The sequence below is a fragment of the Erpetoichthys calabaricus genome, chromosome 3 (genome assembly GCF_900747795.2).
Source record: "Erpetoichthys calabaricus chromosome 3, fErpCal1.3, whole genome shotgun sequence".
NCBI lineage: Eukaryota > Metazoa > Chordata > Cladistia > Polypteriformes > Polypteridae > Erpetoichthys > Erpetoichthys calabaricus.
Genome location: NC_041396.2, coordinates 122,626,257 through 122,648,784, shown reverse-complemented (window position 1 = coordinate 122,648,784; position 22,528 = coordinate 122,626,257). Strand labels below are relative to the sequence as shown.

The 22,528-nt window shown below is 41.0% G+C and overlaps 1 protein-coding gene across 2 annotated transcripts in view; it reads left to right on the top strand.

Moving 5' to 3' along the window:
• Positions 1-22,528, top strand: part of abcb10 (ATP-binding cassette, sub-family B (MDR/TAP), member 10) — a 222,451-nt gene that overhangs the window by 25,469 nt on the left and 174,454 nt on the right. For both annotated transcript variants that reach the window (XM_051924255.1, XM_051924254.1), the window contains exon 4: positions 4,383-4,517. In XM_051924255.1, the coding sequence (XP_051780215.1) occupies positions 4,383-4,517 (135 nt within the window). The remainder of the gene's footprint in view (positions 1-4,382; positions 4,518-22,528) is intronic.

The following is a 22,528-nucleotide window of genomic DNA, read 5'->3' as shown; positions in this document are numbered from 1 at the left end:
GACTCTGCAGTTGTAGATGCTCTGCAGAGAGGGCGGTGAGGTCCTGGTGATGATCTCAGCAGTCTTTACCACTCTCTGCAGGCGTTTGCGATCCATAGCAGTAGTGTTGCTGTACCACACAGTGATGCAGCTGGTCAAGATGCTCTCAACAATACAGCTGTAAAAGTTGCAGAGGATCTTAGTCGATATACCAAACTTCCTCAGCCTCCTCAGAAAGTACAGCCACTGCTGAGCCCTCTTGACCAGCTGTGTGGTGTTAAGTATCCAAGTGAGGTCCTCACTGATGTAGACGCCCAGTTATTTAATGCTGCTCACCCTCTCCACTTCAAGACCTCGGATGAACAGTGGCCAGTGAGGTCTCCTCTCCTTCCTCATGTCCTTTGTCTTGTCTGTGTTGAGGGTGAGGTTGTCGTCCTCGCACCATGACCCCAGACTGTTCACCTCCCTCCTGTAGGCTGCCTCATCCCCACCAGTGATGCATCCTATCACTGCGGTGTCATCTGCGAACTTTAGGATGATATTATCTTTGTGGGAGGCGACACAGTTGTGGGTGAACAGGGTGTAGAGGATGGGGCTGAGGACGCATCCCTTTGAGGTGCCTGTGTTTGTGATAATGGTGGCAGAAATCCTATTACCAATCCTGACAGACTGGGGCCTGCCAGTCAGAACGTCTAGGAGCTAGTCACAGAGGGTGGGGTGCAGTCCAAGTGCAGACAGTTTATGGGTGAGTTTATGGGGGATAACCATGTTAAAGGCGGAGCTGTATTCAACAAAGTCTTTGTTCTCCAGATGGGAGAGGGAATAATGTAGTGCGGCCGCAATGGCACCTGAGGTGGACCTGTTGGGCCGGTAGGCATACTGCAGGTGGTCCAGAGTGTCTGGTATGCTGCTCTGAATGTGGGCCAGCACCACTCTCTCAAAATAATAATAAAATAATAATAAATTTTATTTATATTGCACTTTATATTTTAGCAATCCCAAAGTGCTACAGAGTAAAAATAGAATAATAAAATAAAAAAGAACAGAAGAGTCTATAAAATACTCAAAACACTTCATAATGATTGGAGTGAGTGCTATCGGCCTGTAGTCATTCAGGCAGGTGGGTGGGCTTTTTTTTTTAGCAAAGAGGATGATGATTGTAGTCTTAAAACAGGAAGGAACAATGCTCTGACTGAGGGAAAGGTTGAAGATGGAGCAGAGAGCATCAGCCAGCTCGTTGGCACATGCTATGAGAGCCCGCCCAGGGATGATGTCTTGTCCTGCTGCCTTATGGGGTTTGATCTTCCTTAGTGCTTTGTGTACCTGACCTGAAGAGACCATTGGTGGGGGGGGGGGGGGTTGGGTGGTCCAGGTGTGGATGTCTCAAAGCGGGTGTAGAAAGTGTTGAGATCATCCGGCAGACTGTCTGTGGAGCTGATTGTGCTGGTGGTGGTCCTGTAGTTTGTGATGTGCTGTAGGCCCTGCCACATACACCCAGAGTCAGCAGTAGAATAGAAGCCCTCCAGCTTCTCTCTGTACTGCCTCTTGGCTGCTGTGATGGCTTTTCTTAGTCTATACTTCGCAGCTTTGTACTCTGTCTCAGTGCCTGATCTAAATGCAAGAGAGCGGGCACGCAGCATGTGGTGTATCTTACTGTTTATCCAGGGCTTCTGGTTGAGGAACTTCCTGACTGGTATTGTGGGCATGGTGTTGTCAATACAGGTGCTAATGTACCCAGTCACATACTCGGCATAGTCCTGTATGCTGATAGAAGAGTCCTCTACATTGTCTGTAACCCTAAACACATCCCAGTCTGTCTGAGCAAAACAGTCCTGCAGGGTGCTCTCAGTCTCTGGGGTCCAAAGTTTAACTTGCTTAATGATAGGGTTTGTTTGTTTCAGCCTTTGTCTGTAGGCTGGGTATAGGAACATAGAGATGTGGTCCAATTGTCCGAAGTGGGGGTGGGGTGCAGCCCTGCATGCACTGCGTATGTTGCTATAAACATGATCCAATACGTTCTTCTCACGGGTGGGAATGTTCACGTGTTGGTGGTATTTAGGAAGTACAGTCTGTAAATTGCACTGATTTAAAGTTGCCAGCTGCAATAAAAACAGCATCGGGATGAGCCATCTCTAAGGCGCTAATGACATCATGGAATTTGCTGAGCGCTGCCACGGAGTTAGTAAAATTAGAGCGCAGCACTCTTATTTCCTGCTGCGCAGTAATCCTGGCTCTTAGCTCATCCATTTTGTTTTCCAGAGACCGCACGTTGGCTAGCAAGAGGCTGGGTAGCGGTGGTCGGCTAGCGCAGGCTTTCAGCCTAGCGTGGAGCCCTCCCTTCTTGCCTCACTTGCGTTGCCGTCTCCGGAGCACTCTCCAGGGGTCAGCTTGGTCACTCGAGCTCGGTGCTACTTGGTCTTCCTGGGTGTGGTTGTGGTGTTGGCTGCGGGAGCGAACAATGAAATGTAGCTCAGATGGTGTAAAACCGGTAAATTCCAGGGGACTGTGTGAGTTAGCAATGTCCAACAATACCTGTCTGCTATATGATAGTAGTGCAAAGCATTTGTGCGCTGTAGAGAAGGCGAAAAACAAAAACACAAAACAAAACAAAAAATGGCATGGATTGGAGCAAGCAAACATGTCTGCCATGGAGGGCATGATTCGAACTGGCTTTTATATAAGTAACATAAATGTTTTTCATATAAAGACCATCACAAAACATAATCACAAACAGGACTTTGCACGATACCTTGGCGAGCTATGCAAGCCCTGCTTTTTCTTTGAAGGACATGCATGTGGCAGATTGATGCTACCATAAATTTACACCGGCTGTTACAGACTAAATCAAATGTATGTTTTTATTTTATAATATTAACAATTAGAGCAGCTCACTACTTAAAACAGACGTGCTTGGAATCCAACTGGGAACCTCTTGATTACGAGTCAGCAGTGCTTACTGCTGCACCACCCAAGCAGTGGTGTCCGCATCATACCCTAACCCGATTTCTTTTTCTATGGTTATATTCTTGAATAAAAGCACACTGGTTTTGTTGTATTTGTACCTTTTGAGAAAGTGTTTATTTGCTATTTGGACTTTAGTCTTCACACATTATACACTTTATGTCTACATTTTGTCATTTATTTTTAAAATATGAAAAACGTTTCTGTGTTCAACAATTCCTGCCTCGCATTTCATCCTACATTTACACAGATCGTTGTAGACACGGAACACACATGAAATATATGTATTCCAAATGACAATATATTTATTTTTTACCCTGTACAACTCCAGGCACCCCTCACACCTAGATAAACAGACTTTAACTCTGAGAATCTTTCTTGTGACTTGACCTGGTTTGGGGGGGTTAGTGTTATGGGATAACAGGCTGCCTGCTGCTTGTGCTGATGGACACATTTACAAAAGAAAAGATGACGATAGAGGGGTGCAAAAGAATTTAAAGTGGGCCGGTATTGCAAGTTTTTTTGTACGCTTCAGGGATTCTAGCGTTAAGCAATACTTGCATACATGGTCTACCTTTCATCTAACTCTAGCTGAAAGAATTAACATTGTCAAGATGAATATCCTTCCAATCTTCTTTTTCTAATTCAAAGCATTCCCATATACATTAATAAATATTTTTTAACAAGTTAGATTAAATCATGACCTCATTTATTTGAATTCAAAATATCCACACATCCAAAGGGCAACCCTACAAAGACATAAGGCATGACTGTACCTAATTTTCAGCTTTATTACTGGGCTGCAAATATACAAGCTATAAAAACCTGGACTTTATCAGAAATAGATGAACATATACAGGCTTGGTCCACAATAGATATAAAATCCTGCAGTATTTATATTCCTTGCTTTGTACCCCTGGCAGGATCTAATCAATAACATTTTAAAATAAGCACTTATACTGAGGAAAGGGATTCCCCCCCAAAAGCATCCCCATTATTTATCTTTTTTTTTTTCTTTTCTACTCTTGAAGTTTTACTCTGGCTGTTGGCCTTGCTCTCTTTCTCATGGGTTAGGGTTGATTTGTCAGGTTTGACTTGCTTGTCTCTGAATGTTACTTGGTTTTAATAAATTAAATAAAGTGTTAAAAATAATATAAAAAAAATATCAATTTAAAATTAAATCTACAACGCAGTAAAGTGTGCAGAAAGTAAATGGGTCTAAATAATTTCTGAATCCAGTGTGTGTGCATGCGTGTGTGTGTGTGTTTGTGTGTTTATTTTCAAAGCAAGTTAGAACTTTTTCTTGTTGATGGTCAGAATTAGATATGTAGCAATGAACCAAAGCTTTAATTTTATTGGATATTGAGTAAGGGGTGAGGATATGATTTAGTAAAATCCATAAATAAACTCTTTTTAACAGTCATTTCTTTCACTTCCTGTAGTTTTATGTATCACCAGCTCTTGCCACATTTGTACTGAGCATTATACCACCTCTTGCTGTTGTAACAATATTCTATGGAAGATATCTTCGCAAATTGTCTCGTATGACCCAGGACTCACTGGCACATGCCACACAGGTATGTTCTATTAATTTTTCTACCGGTTGAACGTAACAAAAAGTGAGAATTGAAATATATTTAAGCAATGTAGGAAATTGTGCTAGAAGTGGAATAGTATTTAATACACAATAAATCATTTCATTTGATTATCAGTATTTAATAGTGTCACAGCTGTTTATTCCATGATTATGATACAGGTAAAGAAGGCTGTAGGGCATTTGAGGCGAATAAAAGTAAGAATTCTAATCATTCTGTCCAAAATTTGCAGTTTTCAATATAAACTGCTCAAAAAAATGAAAGGAAAACTTTGAAAACATCTCAGATGTCAATGGGGAAAAAATCATGCTGGATATCTATACTGATATGGACTGGGTAATGTGTTAGGAATGAAAGGATGCCATATTGTTTGATGGAAATGAAAATTATCAACCTACAGAGGTCTGAATTCAAAAACACTCCGAAAATCAACGTGAAAAAATGATGCGGCTAGTAAGTCCATTTTGCCGAAATTTCATTGCAACAACTCAAAATCGTAGTCAGTAGTTTGTATGGCCCCCACATGCTTGTATGCATGCCCGACAACATCAGGGCATGCTCCTAATGAGACGATGGACGGTGTCCTAGGGGATCTCCTCCCAGATCTGGACCACTGCTTCACTGACCTCCTGGACACTCTGAGGTGCAACCTGACGCCATTGGATGGACCTAAAAAAATATCCCAGGGGTGTTCTGTTGGATTTAGGTCAAGTGAACGTGGGGGGCCATGCAATGGTATCAGGAACTGCCTTCATACTCTCACCACATGAGGCTGGGCATTGTCGTGCACCAGGAGGAAGCCAGGACCCACTGTACCAGCATCGGGTCTGACATTGGGTCCAAGGATTTCATCCCGATACCTAATGGCAGTCAAGGTGCCGTTGTCTAGCCCGTAGAGGACTTGTGCATCCCTCTATGGATATGCCTCCCCCAGATCATCACTGACCCACCACCAAACCGGTCATGCTGAAAGATTCTATATATCCTAAGATACTTGCTAACTCCCTTAAGAACCTGAGGGTAAATATTTTCTGGTCCCGGTGATTTGATTGATTTCAACCTATTTAACCTGAGCAGTACTTCTTCCTCTACAAATTCCAAATTCCTCATTACCTCCTTTAGTAGTCCATTTTACCACTGGGAGGTTATGTACTTCCTCACATGTGAACACCTCAGAAAAATGTGAGTTCAGAGCATCTGCTATTTCACTATCTGTATTTTTTTAATTCCCCTTTACTATTCTCGATGCACTTCCATTCCTCCTTAACTATTCTTTTACTACTAAAATACTGAAAGAATCTCTTTCTGCAATATTCCTTTCCAACTGCTGTTTGGCCTCCCTAATGCTTTTCTTAATGGTTGCTCTTGTGCTCTCATACTCCCTACATTTCTCATTGTAGTTATTAATCTTATACACCATATATAGGTTTTTTTTTCCTTTGCAGCTTCTTTTTCAACTGCTTATTAACCCACAGCGGAGTTTTTTAAATTTCCCACTAATTCCAAATTGAAGTATGTACCTCTCCTGCATTATCAGCAGTGCGCAGGTAAGCAGCCAGCGTTAAGGCGTCGAGTTTGCACAAGCGGCTGTAGGAGCAAACAAGGTAGTAAAGTTTTATTTATTTTGTTTATTTTAGATTAAACAGTCCTTAGCGGTCCAGAGGTAGAACAGTAAGTGGTCGACAGCGTAAGGGTTAATTAATACAAACAGTGCGAGTGGAGAGCTTATAAGAAAGAGGAGTGCAATGTTAGGAGAAGAGACAGAGAAAAGTTAAGTTAACCTCATAGAAAGACAAATAGCAGGCAGCTGAACAGTACAGGAGCTTAAGGTGAAAAGGTGTAAAATATCTGTAGCAGATCTTAGTTATACCATTTAAGTTAAGGAGCAGCCGAAAGAAGGAGAAATTTAATTAAAAAAAAATAAAAATAATAAACTTAAGGCAGTTTACTAATCCCAAATCAAATTTTAATAATGAGGCCCGTGCAATGCAAGTCCTGTTGGATGTTGGACTTTTTAGATGATGGTTTGGAAGAGCCAGTTGTCTATGAGGGCTACATCTGCAAGAGATGTCAGCTGATCCAGCACCTTGAGTTCAGGGTCGCTGAACTGGAGGAGGAGTTGGCTGACCTGCGTTGTAATAGAGAATTGGCGGACTTGGCCCAGGTATCCTTTAGAGAGATAGTGTGCACCCCCAAGATGGCGCGGGAGGAGATTCCAGACCAGACAGGTAGAAACAGGTGGGTCACGGTCACAAGGCGTAAGGCAAAGGGTGCACACTGTCCGGGTGCATCAACCCCAGAATTAGAAGTGGCAAACCGTTATCATGTCCCTGCGGAGCTGGACGGTGTCTCTGATAATTCTGAGGTGGTAGGCAGGGATGAGGAGCCCCAACGGGCCACCTCAAAACCAGTTCCCAAAAGAGAGAGGTAGTGATAGTTGGGGACTCAATCATTAGGGGGATTGAAGTGCAGGTGTGCTCCAGAGAGAGAGAGAGTCTCGCACGGTGTGTTGCCTTCCTGGAGCACAGGTGGGGGACCTCCCTGGAAGGGTGGATAGGCTCTTGGCCAGAGCGGGGGTGGATCCAGTTGTCATTGTCCATGTTGGAACAAATGACATACATAAGGGTAGTCTGTCAGTTCTGCGTTCCAAATTCAAAGAGTTAGGTGCTAAGCTGAGGAGCAGAACTGACAAGGTAGTCTTCTCCGAAGTTCTGCCTGTGCCACGTGCCAGTCCAGGTAAGATTGAGGAGATTAGAAGGCTTAACGCGTGGCTCAAATCTTGGTGCAGCGTAGAAGGGTATAGGTTTATGAGGCATTGGGACTCCTTTTGGAACAGATGGGACCTGTTCCGCCATGACGGGTTACATCTGAACTGGAGGGGCACCAATGTATTGGGGAGGTGTATGTGTAGGCTAGTCGAGGATTGTTTAAACTAGGGAATGGGGGGGCAGGGAGTTTAGGACAGGCCAGGTTTAGATCTATACATGGAAGAACAAACAATGGTGTAGAAACAAGAATGCATAGTAATGTAAATTCTAAGCAAACATTTAAATGTAGAAGGAGTAATACATTAAAAATAGCTTGCCTTAATGCTAGAAGTATCAAAAATAAGGTAAGTGAGTTGGAGTTATATGTAGCAGAGCATAATTATGATATTATAGCAATAACGGAAACCTGGCTAAATAACAAAGATGGGGATGAGTGTAACATAGAGGGATACACATTTTTTAGGAAGGATAGACAGAACAGAAAAGGAGGTGGGGTTGCTGTTTATGCCAAGCAGGATTTAAATGTAAGTCTTCTTCAGTTGGATGATAAGCCCCATCTTAGTGAGGACATGTGGCTTCGCCTGGAAAATATTAGGGAAAGGGGTCTTATTTTAGGAGTGTGTTATAGACCACCCAATTCAGACAGTAATTTCAACACACATCTTTTTAGTAATATCAAAAAGGCAAGTTTACAGGGAGATATTATAGTCATGGGGGACTTTAATTATCCAAATATTAACTGGGATAACCTTACAGATGGCGGAGTACAAGAGCAGGAGTTTTTAGAAGTAATCAATGACTGTTTTTTAACACAGCATATTAAAGCACCAACACGGGGTGAAGCCTGTCTGGATTTAGTATTTTGTAATAATCAGGATAGAATTGAGGGTGTAGAGGTGATTGAACCACTAGGGTCAAGTGACCATAATGTAATACAATTCTGAGTATTTTGTAAGAGTGCAGATGCAAAGACTAAAATTGTTAAGTTGAACTTTGGTAGGGCTAATTTTGAGCAGATGCGACAAAGTCTAAGTAGGATACACTGGGATAAGCTTTTAAGTGTGGAGACAGTTGAGGAGCAGTGGAACAGGTTTAAAAATGTTTTACATGTAATGCAGGACAGATACATCCCTAAATTTGGAATTAATAGGAAACGAAAACAAAACTCCACGGTGGATTAATAAAGATTTAAAAAAGAAGTTCCAAAGGAAAAAATTGCTTTATAAGGCATATAAGACTAATGACTGCAAAGTGAATTGTAGAGCGTATGAGAACATGAGGGCAACCATTAAGAAGGATATCAGGAAGGCTAAAAGACAGTTGGAGAGGAATATAGCAGATAAGGTGAAAGAAGACCCTAAGAGATTCTTTCAGTATTTTAGTAGTAAAAGAACAGTCAAGGAGGAGGTCAAGTGCATCAGGAATAGTAAAGGGGAATTAAAAGATACAGACAGTGAAATAGCGGATGCATTAAACTTACATTTTTCTGAGGTGTTTACAAGTGAGCAAGTGGATAACCTCCCAGAGGTAACAGGGACTACTAAGGAGGTACTGAGGGATTTGGAAATTGTAGAGGGAGAAGTACTGCTCAGATTAAATAAGCTGAAATCGAACAAATCACCAGGACCAGATAATATTTATCCTGATGTTCTTAAGGAGGCTAGTGAGTACATATATAAACCCTTGACGCATATTTTTAGGAAGTCACTGCGCACTGGAGAGATTCCGAAGGACTGGAAAATGGCAAATATCATCCCATTATATAAAAAGGGTGACAGGGCAGATCCAAGCAACTATAGGCCAGTAAGCTTAACATGCATCACAGGAAAATTAATGTAAGGAATTATTAAGGATAAGATCGAGCAACACCTGGCAAGGACAGGAGTTATTCTAAGCAGTCAGCATGGGTTCAGAAAAGGGAGGTCGTGTTTTACTAACATGCTGGAATTCTATGAGGAGGCAACAAAAGGATACGATCAAAGTGGAGCTTATGATATTATTTATCTGGACTTTCAGAAAGCATTTGATAAGGTGCCACATGGGAGGTTGGGCATCAAATTAAAAGAGGTGGGAGTTCAGGGTGATGTTTGTAGATGGGTGCAGAATTGGCTCAGACACAGGAAGCAGAGGGTGATGGTGCGAGGAACCTCATCAGAACTGGCTGATGTTAAGAGTGGTGTTCCACAGGGGTCAGTGCTAGGGCCGCTGCTATTTTTAATATATATATATAAATGATTTAGATAGTAATATAAGTAGCAAGCTGGTTAAGTTTGCAGATGATACCAAGATAGGTGGATTAGCAGATAATTTGGAATCCGTTATATCATTACAGAAGGACCTGGATAGCATACAGGCTTGGGCAGATTTGTGGCAGATGAAATTTAATGTCAGTAAATGTAAAGTATTGCACATTGGAAGTAAAAATGTTAGGTTTGAATACACAATGGGCGGTCGGAAAATCGAGAGTACACCTTATGAGAAGGATTTAGGAGTCATAGTGGACTCTAAGCTATCTACTTCCCGACAGTGTTCAGAAGCCATTAAGAAGGCTAACAAAATGTTAGGATATATAGCACGATGTGTGGAGTACAAGTCCAAGGAGGTTATGCTCAACCTTTATAATGCACTGGTGAGGCCTCATCTTGAGTACTGTGTGCAGTTTTGGTCTCCAGGCTACAAAAAGGACATAGCAGCGCTAGAAAAGGTCCAGAGAAGAGCGACTAGGCTGATTCCAGGGCTACAGGGGTTGAATTATGAGGAAAGATTAAAAGAGCTGAGCCTTTACAGTTTAAGCAAAAGAAGATTAAGAGGTGACATGATTGAAGTGTTTAAAATTATGAAGGGAATTAGTGCAGTGGATCGAGACTGTTATTTTAAAATGAGTTCATCAAGAACACGGGGACACAGTTGGAAACTTGTTAAGGGTAAATTTCGCACAAACATTAGGAAGTTTTTCTTTACACAAAGAACGATAGAAACTTGGAATAAGCTACCAAGTAGTGTGGTAGACAGTAAGACGTTAGGGTCTTTCAAAACTCGACTTGATGTTTTCTTTGAAGAAATAAGTGGATAGTACTGGCGAGCTTTGTTAGGCTGAATGGCCTGTTCTCGTCTAGAGTGTTCTAATGTTCTAATATGTAAAACATTTTAAAATCTGTTCCATGGCACCTCGACTGTCTCCACACTTAAAATCTTATCCTTTTAAACTTTGCCACATCTGCTCAAAAGTTTCCCTACCAAAGCTGAACTTAACAGTTTTAGTCTTTGCATCTGCACTCTTCTAAAATGTTGAGAATTGTATTATATTATGACTAGCAAAATACCCGCGCTTCGCAGCGGAGAAGTAGTGTGTTAAAGAGGTTATGAAAAAGAAAAGAAAACATTTTAAAAATAACGTAACATGATTGTCAATGTAATTGTGTTGTTATTGTTATGAGTGTTGCTGTCTTATATATATATATAATATACACACACATAAACATAAATATACATATACATATATACATATCTACATATACACATATATACATATACACATCCACATATATATACATATATATATACACACATACAGTACATACACACACATATACATATATACATATACACATACATACACATACATATATATATATATACACACATAAATACATACACACACACACACACACACACACACACACACACACACACACACACATATATATATATATATATATATATATATATATATATATCTATAATAATAAAAGGCAAAGCCCTCACTGACTGACTCACTCACTGACTGACTGACTGACTCATCACTAATTCTCCAACTTCCCGTGTAGGTGGAAGGCTGAAATTTGGCAGGCTCATTCCTTACAGCTTACTTACAAAAGTTAGGCAGGTTTCATTTCGAAATTCAAAGCGTAATGGTCATAACTGGAACATATTTTTTTGTCCATACACTGTAATGGAGGAGGCGGAGTCACGTATCGCGTCATCACGCCTCCTACGTAATCACGTGAACTAAAAACAAGGAAGACATTTACAGCACGAGTCACACGCGGGAACGAAGGTAAATGACGTTAATTTTTGACTGTCTTTTAATACTGTGTGAGCATACATATTAACACATGTGCAATTAAACGTGTGCATTTACGGGGTGATTTCTGAGGCTTTAAAGCTCACCTTTTATCAAACGCGGGAAGAAAGGTAACTGACGTTGTTCACTGTCTTTTAATACTGTGTAACCATACATATTAACACATGTCCAATTAAACGTGTGCATTTACGGGGTGATTTCACAGGCTTAAAAGCTCACCTTTTACTAAAAAGGTAAATGCAAAACTATTTTCAATCAGTTTATTGAAACACTCCCGTTAAGGATTGCAATAACATATTCGCGAGATAAAAGAATGAAGTAGGGGGAAATGGAGGAACAGCCGCAAACAGCGAAGAGCAAAAAATTTATTAAACAATTGAGAACGGAGCGAGTTAAGCATACAAGCATGTTCATAAGGGAAACAAAGCACGGTGTAAAACGTAAGTTTAAATTAAGTTTATAGAAACGCTCCCGCTGCGGATTGCAATAACATATTCGCGAGATAAAAGTTTAATGAGAAGACACGAGGTATAAACGAAGCACACGCCGTGGCGCAACGTTAGGGGCAACAGTTTCAACCATTCTATGATCTGCTTCTCGCAACTGAAAGACGGCACATGGCGGATGTTAGCCGACTTGCTGACCGCAACGTTAGGGGCTTCAACTATGGCGCTGACGCAACATCTCAGTGCCAACACTTTGCAGACTGTACTTAAAAGACACGCCCTCCTCACTGGACAGTTAAAAACACCAATCAAACTAACGATGACATCAAGTATTACCCAATCAAAAGTAGGAAAGGAGGCATCTTCATAAAATGCGTGTGGGATGATTTGCATGAGACGCTGCTTTAAAAAAAAATGATACAAAAAATACGGGATAAATCCCGTCCAGTATTGATTCAAAACGGGACGCGCAATTTCATTCTCAAACGCGGCACGATTCCGTATTTTAAAGGACGGGTGGCAACCCTACAGTGCCAGGTAACCACCCATACAATCAGATTGTGATTCAGACTAGGAATGCAATGAATGTAATTACCCCGATCTACATACAAGGCGAAAGTCTTGCAACATTCAAAGATCATGGTTTGGGATAATTAGTACTTATTAAGTACAACATTGAACATAAAAGAGCTTATGAAGCCTTGAACCGAAAAAAGCAAGATCTCAGAGATCGTAAAAAAAAAAAAGGAGGTAATGTCGTTTTACTCGCTGTAGATTTTAGTCAAACATTACCAGTTATTCCACGAGGGAGACCAGCAGATGAACTCAACGCGTGTTTAAAATCCATGCTTCTCCCACGCTCGGTTATATGTCGTGTGTTCTCGGGTAGGTACACCAAAAAATGTATACATTTAAGCATGTAATGGGCAAAGAAAAAATGAGGTATACCCGAAGGCACTGCAGTAGTACTCAATGTAACTTTACTTCTTAAATGTTAATGTTTTACTGTTTAATAATTTATACGCTTCTTATATATTGTTCAAATTCTTTTATCAAAATACCAGTGACACCGCAATGCACGATAACATGGAGTGAATACACCATACACATCTGCCCACGGCCGCCCTGGTATGCGCAGATAGGAGTTGATTCTAAAATAAAATAAACATAAAAAGAGTAATACATTCATCACCCATAAAGCGGATAGCAGACGTGACGTATTATATGTGTACCACATTTCAAGTCAATACGTGAAACGGTTTGCAAGCTACATGTGATTTAAAATCCTGGACAGACCAACGAAAAGCCACGGTAGCAAATTATAGAAGAAGATTTTACTGTTTAATAATTTATATTTATATGAAATGTGCTTCTTATATATTACTTCATATTCTCATATGATAATGATGTTAATGTTGTTTATATTGATTTCTATGTTATTGTAAGTGCATCTATGTGTGTATATGTATGTATGTATGTGTGTATATATATATATATATATATATATATATATATATATATAATATATATATATATATATATATATATATATATATATATATATATATATATATATATATAAAAAATATATATATAAAAAATATATGTGTATATGTATATATAATATATCTGTATATGTGTGTGTATATGTGTATATGTATATATATATATGACAGCAACACTCATAACAATGACAACACAATTACATTGACAATCATGTTACGTTATTTTTAAAATGTTTCCTTTACTTTTTCATAACCTCTTTAACACTACTTCTCCGCTGCGAAGCGCGGGTATTTTGCTAGTAGATATATATATATAATATATATATATATATATATATATATATATATATATACACACAGACACATATATATACATATATATTTACATATCTGCATATATACTGTATTTACATATCTACATATATACACATATCTACATATATATATACACATATATATACATATCTATCTAGACATACATACATACATCTACACAAATATATATATATATATATATATATATATATATATATATATATATATATATAGACGTATCTACATATATATACTGTATATGTAATTGTGTTGTCATTGTTATGAGTGTGGCTGTCATATATATATATATATATATATATATATATATATATAATATACACACACACATAAACATATATATACATACACATATATACATATCTACATATACACATATACACAAAGATATATATATATATATATATATATAATATATATATATATATATATATATATATATATATATATATATATATATATATATATATATATATATATATATTTATACACATCCACATCCACATATATATATACATATATATATATATATATATATATATATATATATATATATATATATATATATATATATATATATATACATATGTCAACATATATATACACATACATACACACACACACGCATATACATATATACATATACACATATATATATACACACATACATAAATACACACACAGACACATATATATATATCTACATATATATATATCTACATATATATATATATATCTATAATAATAAAAGGCAAAGCCCTCACTGACTGACTGACTGACTCACTCACTGACTGACTGACTGACTCACTCATCACTAATTGTCCAACTTCCCGTGTAGGGGGAAGGCTGAAATTTGGCAGGCTCATTCCTTACAGCTTACTTACAAAAGTTAGGCAGGTTTCATTTCAAAATTATACGCGTAATGGTCATAACTGGAACCTCTTTTTTGTCCATATACTGTAATGGAAGGCAGCAAGATGGCCGTAGGAGGCTGAGTTGCGTGTCGCGTCATCACGCCTCCCACGTAATCACGTGAACTGACTGTGAATTCAGTACGTAGAAAAGAAGGAGGAGCCCCAAAGAGCGCTGAAGAAAACACTCATTACACAATTGACAAGGCAGCGAAACAATAAGAAGCGAGTGAGTGACGCATACAAGCATCTTCATAAGACACGAGGTATAAAAAAGCACGGTGTAAACCGTAAGTCTAAATTTACTTTATAGAAACGCTCCCGCTGCCGTTTGCAAATGCCATATTCGCGAGATACAAGTTTAATGAGAAGACACGAGGTATAAACGAGAGTTTGCATCACTTTGTAACAGAGTTAAAATTGCTGTAGCGAGAAACTTTTAACTGCCGGGTCTTAGCTAACATTAAATAAACCCGTGGACATCGCAAACATCACACAAGAGAGTGGCTCACGTGAAGTGACTGAACGCAGCAGGAGTGATCACTTCCATGAATCAAACCTGTTCAAAAAAACACATTACACAATTGATAAAGCAGGAAAAGAATATGAAACAAAGCACGGTATAAACCGTAACTTCAAATTAAGTTTATAGAAACGCTGCCGTTTGCAATACCATATTCGCCCCTGCGAAGCGCGGTGATTTGCTATATATATTAAACTATTTCAACCATTGTATGATCTGCTTCTCGCAACTGAAAGAGGGCACCATGGCAGAAGTTAGCCGACTTGCTCACCAACCACAAGCGTTACCTGGTAGGTAACCACCCTTACAATCAGATTGTGAATCAGACTACGAATGCCTGCAATGTAATTACACCGATCTACATGCTGTCAAATGAACGAACCACACGCCGTAGCACAACGTTAGGGGCTTCGCCTCTACGTCCGAGGATCGATTCCAGTAAGGGAGTGCAGTGACTGTGTACTCCTAATGAGCCCACAATTACGGCGAAACACGTGTCGCATACTATGCATCTTCAAAGCACGGTGTAAACAGTAAGTTTAAATTGAGTTTATAGAAACGCTCCCCGCTGCCGTTTGCAATACCATATTAGATGACTTTGTAACAGAGTTAAAATTCCTGGAGCGATAAATTTTTAACTGCCGGGTCATGTCGCGTGTTCTTGGGTAGGTACACCAAAAAAATGTATACATTTATGCATGTAATGGGCAAACAAAAAATGTACTATACCCGAAAGCACTACAGTAGTACTCAATGTATCTTACTTCTTAAATGTTAATGTTTTTACTGTTTAATAATTTATACGCTTCTTATATGTTATTCAGATTCTTTTATCAAAATACCAGTAACAGCGCACTGCACGATAACGTGGAGTGAATATACTTGACATGACCATTCATAGTATTTATCCTCTTTCTCTGTACGTTTACCATTCATTTGCTCAGAGGTTGATGAGCTTGCTGCTTAATGAGCAGCTCTTCACCCTAGCGTCCCACTGCTTCTCTTCTTTCGTCGGCATCTTTTCCCGTTAAAACTGATTTTTTTTAAAACTTAGTATGTTTTCTTTAATTTTTCAGTTAAGCTGGCACTTAAGTCTTCAATCTGCCTCAAGAATGATTAGCGGAGGTGGTAGACAATGAAAACGCCAGCCGTACGCATCCGCCACGCACGCACTGGTGCGCGCAGCTGTGAGTTGACTCTACAATAAAATAAAAAAAAGATAAAAAGAGCAATAACTTGCAGCACCGCTATTCAATTACACTTGCCTAACGCCTCTCCTAAGGGGAAAATACTGTGGGATCTGGGCATCCGTCAAAGCAGCAATCACAAGCCCGATTAGAAAGCGGGAAGCTGTGATTTGTCCTCTCCCTCCATGTAACAATCGCAGCCCGTGTTGCAACGCACTATGTATGTATATGTATATATGTGTATGTGTGTGTATATGTATGTGTGTGTATATATATATATATATATAATATATATATATATATATATATATATATATTTGTTCATATGTGTGGGAAAGCGAATAGTAGACGTGACGTAGTATATGTGTACCAAATTTCAAGTCAATAGGTGAAACGGTTTGCGAGCTACAGGTGATTTAAAAATCCTGGACAGACAAACGAATAGCCACGGTAGCGTATTATAGAAGAACATTTTACTGTTTAATAATTTATATTTTATATGCAATGTGCTTCTTATATATTACTTCATATTCTCATATGATAATGATGTTAATGTTGTTTATATTGATTTCTATGTTATTGTAAGTGCCCTTTATTTGTGGAAAAATAAATTTGGCAATTAAACTTATTTTATACATACATTTTATTTTTTTCTCTTGTACTCAGTGAGCGAATCCACTGGGTAATCAGCTATATATATATATATATATATATATATATATATATATATATATATATATATATATATATAATATATATATATATATTTATATATATATTATAATATATATATATATATATATATATATAATATATATATATATATATATAGATAGATAGATATATGTGTATGTATGTTGATAGATATGTATGTATATGTATATATGTGTATATATATGTAGATATACAAATAAGTATATGTATATATGTGTATATATACAAATATGTATATGTATATATGTGTCTGTATGTGTATATATATGTTGATATATGTATATATATATGTGGATGTGTATATGTATATATATATATATGTATATATGTTTATGTATATATATGTTTACATAACCTCTTTAACACACTACTTCTCCGCTGCAAAGCGCGGGTATTTTGCTAGTATATATATATATATATATATATATATACATATCTACATATCCATCCATCCATCCATCCATTGTCTCCCGCTTATCCGAGGTCGGGTCGCTGGGGCAGCAGCTTGAGCAGAGATGCCCAGACTTCCCTCTCCCCAGCCACTTCTTCTAGCTCTTCCGGGAGAATCCCAAGGCGTTCCCAGGCCAGTCGAGAGACATAGTCCCTCCAGCGTGTCCTGGTCTTCCCCCGGGGCCTCCTCCTGGTTAGACGTGCCCGGACACCTCACCAGGGAGGCGTCCAGGAGGCATCCTGATCAGATGCCCGAGCCACCTCATCTGACTCCTCTCGATGCAGAGGAGCAGCGGCTCTACTCTGAGCCCCTCCCGGATGACTGAGCTTCTCACCCTATCTTTAAGGGAAAGACCAGACACCCTGCGGAGGAAACTCATTTCAGCCTCTTGTATTCGCGATCTCGTTCTTTCGGTCACTACCCATAGCTCATGACCATAGGTGAGGGTAGGAACATAGATCGACTGGTAAATTGAGAGCTTCGCCTTGCGGCTCAGCTCTTTTTTCACCACGACAGACTGATGCAGTGCCCGCATTACTGTGGATGCCGCACCAATCCGCCTGTCGATCTCACGCTCCATTCTTCCCTCACTTGTGAACAAGACCCCGAGATACTTGAACTCCTCCACTTGGGGCAGGATCTCGCTACCAACCCTGAGAGGGCACTCCACCCTTTTCCGGCTGAGGACCATGGTCTCGGATTTGGAGGTGCTGATTCTCATCCCAGCCGCTTCACACTCGGCTGCGAACCGATCCAGAGAGAGCTGAAGATCACGGCCTGATGAAGCAAACAGGACAACATCATCTGCAAAAAGCAGTGACTCAATCCTGAGCCCACCAAACCGGACCCCCTCAACGCCCTGGCTGCGCCTAGAAATTCTGTCCATAAAAGTTATGAACAGAATCGGTGACAAAGGGCAGCCCTGGCGGAGTCCAACTCTCACTGGAAATGGGTTCGACTTACTGCCGGCAATGCGGACCAAGCTCTGGCACCGATCGTACAGGGACTGAACAGCCCTTATCAGGGGGGCCGGTACCCCATACTCTCGGAGTACCCCCCACAGGATTCCCCGAGGGACACGGTCGAATGCCTTTTCCAAGTCCACAAAACACATGTAGACTGGTTGGGCAAACTCCCATGCACCCTCCAGGACCCTGCTAAGGGTATAGAGCTGGTCCACTGTTCCGCAACCAGGACAAAAACCACACTGTTCCTCCTGAATCCGAGGCTCGACTATCCGACGGACCCTTCTCTCCAGGACCCCTGAATAGACTTTTCCAGGGACGCTGAGGAGTGTGATCCCTCTGTAGTGGGATCACACCCTCTGATCCCCCTTCTTAAAGAGGGGGACCACCACCCCGGTCTGCCAATCCAGAGGCACTGTCCCTGATGTCCATGCGATGTTGCAGAGGCGTGTCAGCCAAGACAGTCCTACAACATCCAGAGCCTTGAGGAACTCCGGGCGTATCTCATCCACCCCCGGGGCCCTGCCACCAAGGAGTTTTTTTGACCACCTCGGTGACCTCAGTCCCAGAGATGGGGGAGCCCACCTCTGAGTCCCTAGACTCTGCTTCCTCATTGGAAGGCATGTTAATGGGATTGAGGAGGTCTTCGAAGTACTCCCCCCACCGACCCACAACGTCCCGAGTCGGGGTCAGCAGCGCACCATCCCCACCATATACAGTGTTGACACTGCACTGCTTCCCCTTCCTGAGACGCCGGATGGTGGACCAGAATCTCCTCAAAGCCGTCCGAATGTCGTTCTCCATGGCCTCCCCAAACTCCTCCCACGCCCGAGTTTTTGCCTCAGCAACCACCAAAGCCGCATTCCGCTTGGCCTGCTGGTACCTATCAGCTGCCTCCAGGGTCCCACAGGACAAAAGGGTCCTGTAGGACTCCTTCTTCAGCTTGACGGCATCCTTCACCGCCGGTGTCCACCAACGAGTTCGGGGATTGCTGCCATGACAGGCACCGACCACCTTACGGCCACAGCTCCGGTCAGCTGCCTCAACAATAGAGGCACGGAACATGGCCCATTCGGACTCAATGTCCCCCACCTCCCTCGGGATGTGGTCGAAGTTCTGCCGGAGGTGGGAGTTGAAGCTACTTCTGACAGGGGGCTCTGCCAGACATTCCCAGCAGACCCTCACAACACGTTTGGGCCTACCACGCCTGACCGGCATCCTCCCCCACCATCGAAGCCAACTCACCACCAGGTGGTGATCAGTTGACAGCTCCGCCCCTCTCTTCACCCGAGTGTCCAAGACATGTGGCCGCAAGTCCGACGACACGACCACAAAGTCGATCATCGAACTGAGGCCTAGGGTGTCCTGGTGCCAAGTGCACATATGAACACCCCTATGCTTGAACATGGTGTTCATTATGGACAACCCGTGACGAGCACAGAAGTCCAATAACAAAACACCGCTCGGGTTCAGATTGGGGGGGCCATTCCTCCCAATCACGCCCTTCCAGGTCTCACTGTCATTGCCCACATGAGCATTGAAGTCTCCCAGCAGAACGAGGGAGTCCCCAGAAGGTATGCCCTCTAGCACCCCCTCCAGGGACTCCAAAAAGGGTGGGTACTCCGAACTGCTGTTCGGTGCATACGCACAAACAACAGTTAGGACCCGTCCCCCCACCCAAAGGCAAAGGGAGGCTACCCTCTCGTCTACTGGGGTAAACCCCAATGTACAGGCTCCAAGTTGGGGGGCAATAAGTATACCCACACCTGCTCGGCGCCTCTCACCGGGGGCAACTCCAGAGTGGTACAGAGTCCAGCCCCTCTCAAGGAGATTGGTTCCAGAGTCCAAGCTGTGTGTCAAGGTGAGTCCGACTATATCTAGCCGGAACCTCTCAACTTCGCGCACTAGCTCAGGCTCCTTCCCCTTCAGAGAGGTGAAATTCCACGTCCCAAGAGCCAGCTTCTGTAGCCGAGGATCGGACCGCCAAGGTCCCCGCCTTCGGCCACCACCCAACTCACACTGCACCCGACCTCCTTGGCCCCTCCCATAGGTGGTGAGCCCATGGGAAGGGGGACCCATGTTGCCTCTTCGGGCTGTGCCCGGCCGAGCCCCATGGGTGCAGGCCCGGCCACCAGGTGCTCGCCATCGAGCCCCACCTCCAGGCCTGGCTCCAGAGTGGGGCCCCGGTGACCCGCGTCCGGGCAAGGGAAAACGCCGTCCAAAATTGTTTTTCTTCATAGGAGGTTTGTTTAACCGCTCTTTGTCTCATCCCTCACCTAGGACCAGTTTGCCTTGGGTGGCCCTACCAGGGGCATAAAGCCCCGGACAACAGAGCTCCTAGGATCATTGGGACACACAAACCCCTCCACCACGATAAGGTGGCGGTTAAAGGAGGGGCATATCTATCTATCTATATATATATATATATATATATATATATATATATATATATATATATATATATATATATATATATATATATATATATATATATATATATATATATATATATATATATATATATACACACACACATCTATATATATATATATATATATATATATATATATATATATATATATATATATATATACACACACACACATCTATATATATATATATATATATATATATATATATATACACACATATCTATATATATATATATATATATATATATATATATATATATACACACACATATCTATCTATATATATATATATATATATATATATATATATATATATATATATATAATATATCAAAATACCTGCGCTTCACAGCGGCGAAGTTCTGCTTTAAAATTTTTATTAAGAAGAAAAGTAAACCTTTTTAAACCGAGGGAAAATGTATCAATAATTATTTGTTAAGGATCTCTTTGTATAGCACGTTGTCAGTTCGCCCCTCTGCTTGTAATATGACCAAGCTGTGTGGTAGCTTACTGTTGAGCATGCAATGTACAGTTGGCCATGTGAAAAGCAGTCCTGCCTCAAATCAATGCCAACCTTTTGTAGGGTCTGTCCCTGAGACTTATTAATTGTCATTGCGAAGCAGAGCCTTAGTGGAAATTGTAGGCGTTTGAATTGAAATGGGAGATCAGAGTGTATAACAGGGATGCGAGGAATAAAAACTCTCTCCCCTGGGCCACCGCCAGTAAAAATAGTTGCCTCAATGAGGTTGTTTTGCAGACACGTGACCTGAAGTCTCGTGCCGTCACAAAGTTTCAGTGGCTGTACGCAAATCCACAATCGGTTTCATATTCTGTTCGTACCTTATCAATTGTATTATTTGTTTTTTGAACAGGTTTGATTCATCGAAGTGATCACTCCTGCTGCGTTCAGTCACTTCACGTGATCCACTCTCTTGTGTGATGTTGCGATGTCCACGGGTTTATTAAATGTTAGCTAAGACCCGGCAGTTAAAAGTGTCTTCTCATTAAACTTGTATCTCGCGAATATGGCATTGCAAACGGCAGCGGGTCAGTTCACGTGCTTACGTGGGAGGCGTGATGACGCGATATATTTTGATATATATCAAAATACCCGCGCTTCGCAGCGGCGAAGTACTGCTTTAATATTTTTATTAAGAAGAAAAGTAAACCTTTTTAAACTGAGGGAAAATGAATCAATAATTATTTGTTAAGGATCTCTTTGTATATCACGGTGTCAGTTTGCCCCTCTGGTTGTAGTATGACCAAGCTGTGTGCTGAGCTTACTCTTGAGCATGCAACGTACAGTTTGCTATGTGAAAATCAGTCTTGCCTCAAATCAATGCCAACCTTTTGTAGGGTCTGTCCCTGAGACTTATTAATTGTCATTGCGAAGCAGAGCCTTAGTGGAAATTGGAGGCGTTTGAATTGAAATGGGAGATCAGAGGGTATAACGGGGATGCGAGGAATAAAAACTCTCTCCCCTGAGCCACCGCCAGTAAAAATAGTTGCCTTAATGACGTTCTTTTGCAGACACGTGACCTGAAGTCTCGTGCTGTCACAAAGTTTCAGTGGCTGTACGCAAATCCACAATCGGTTTCATATTGTTTTCGTACCTTATCAATTGTGTAATGTGTTTTTTGAACAGGTTTGATTCATCGAAGTGATCACTCCTGC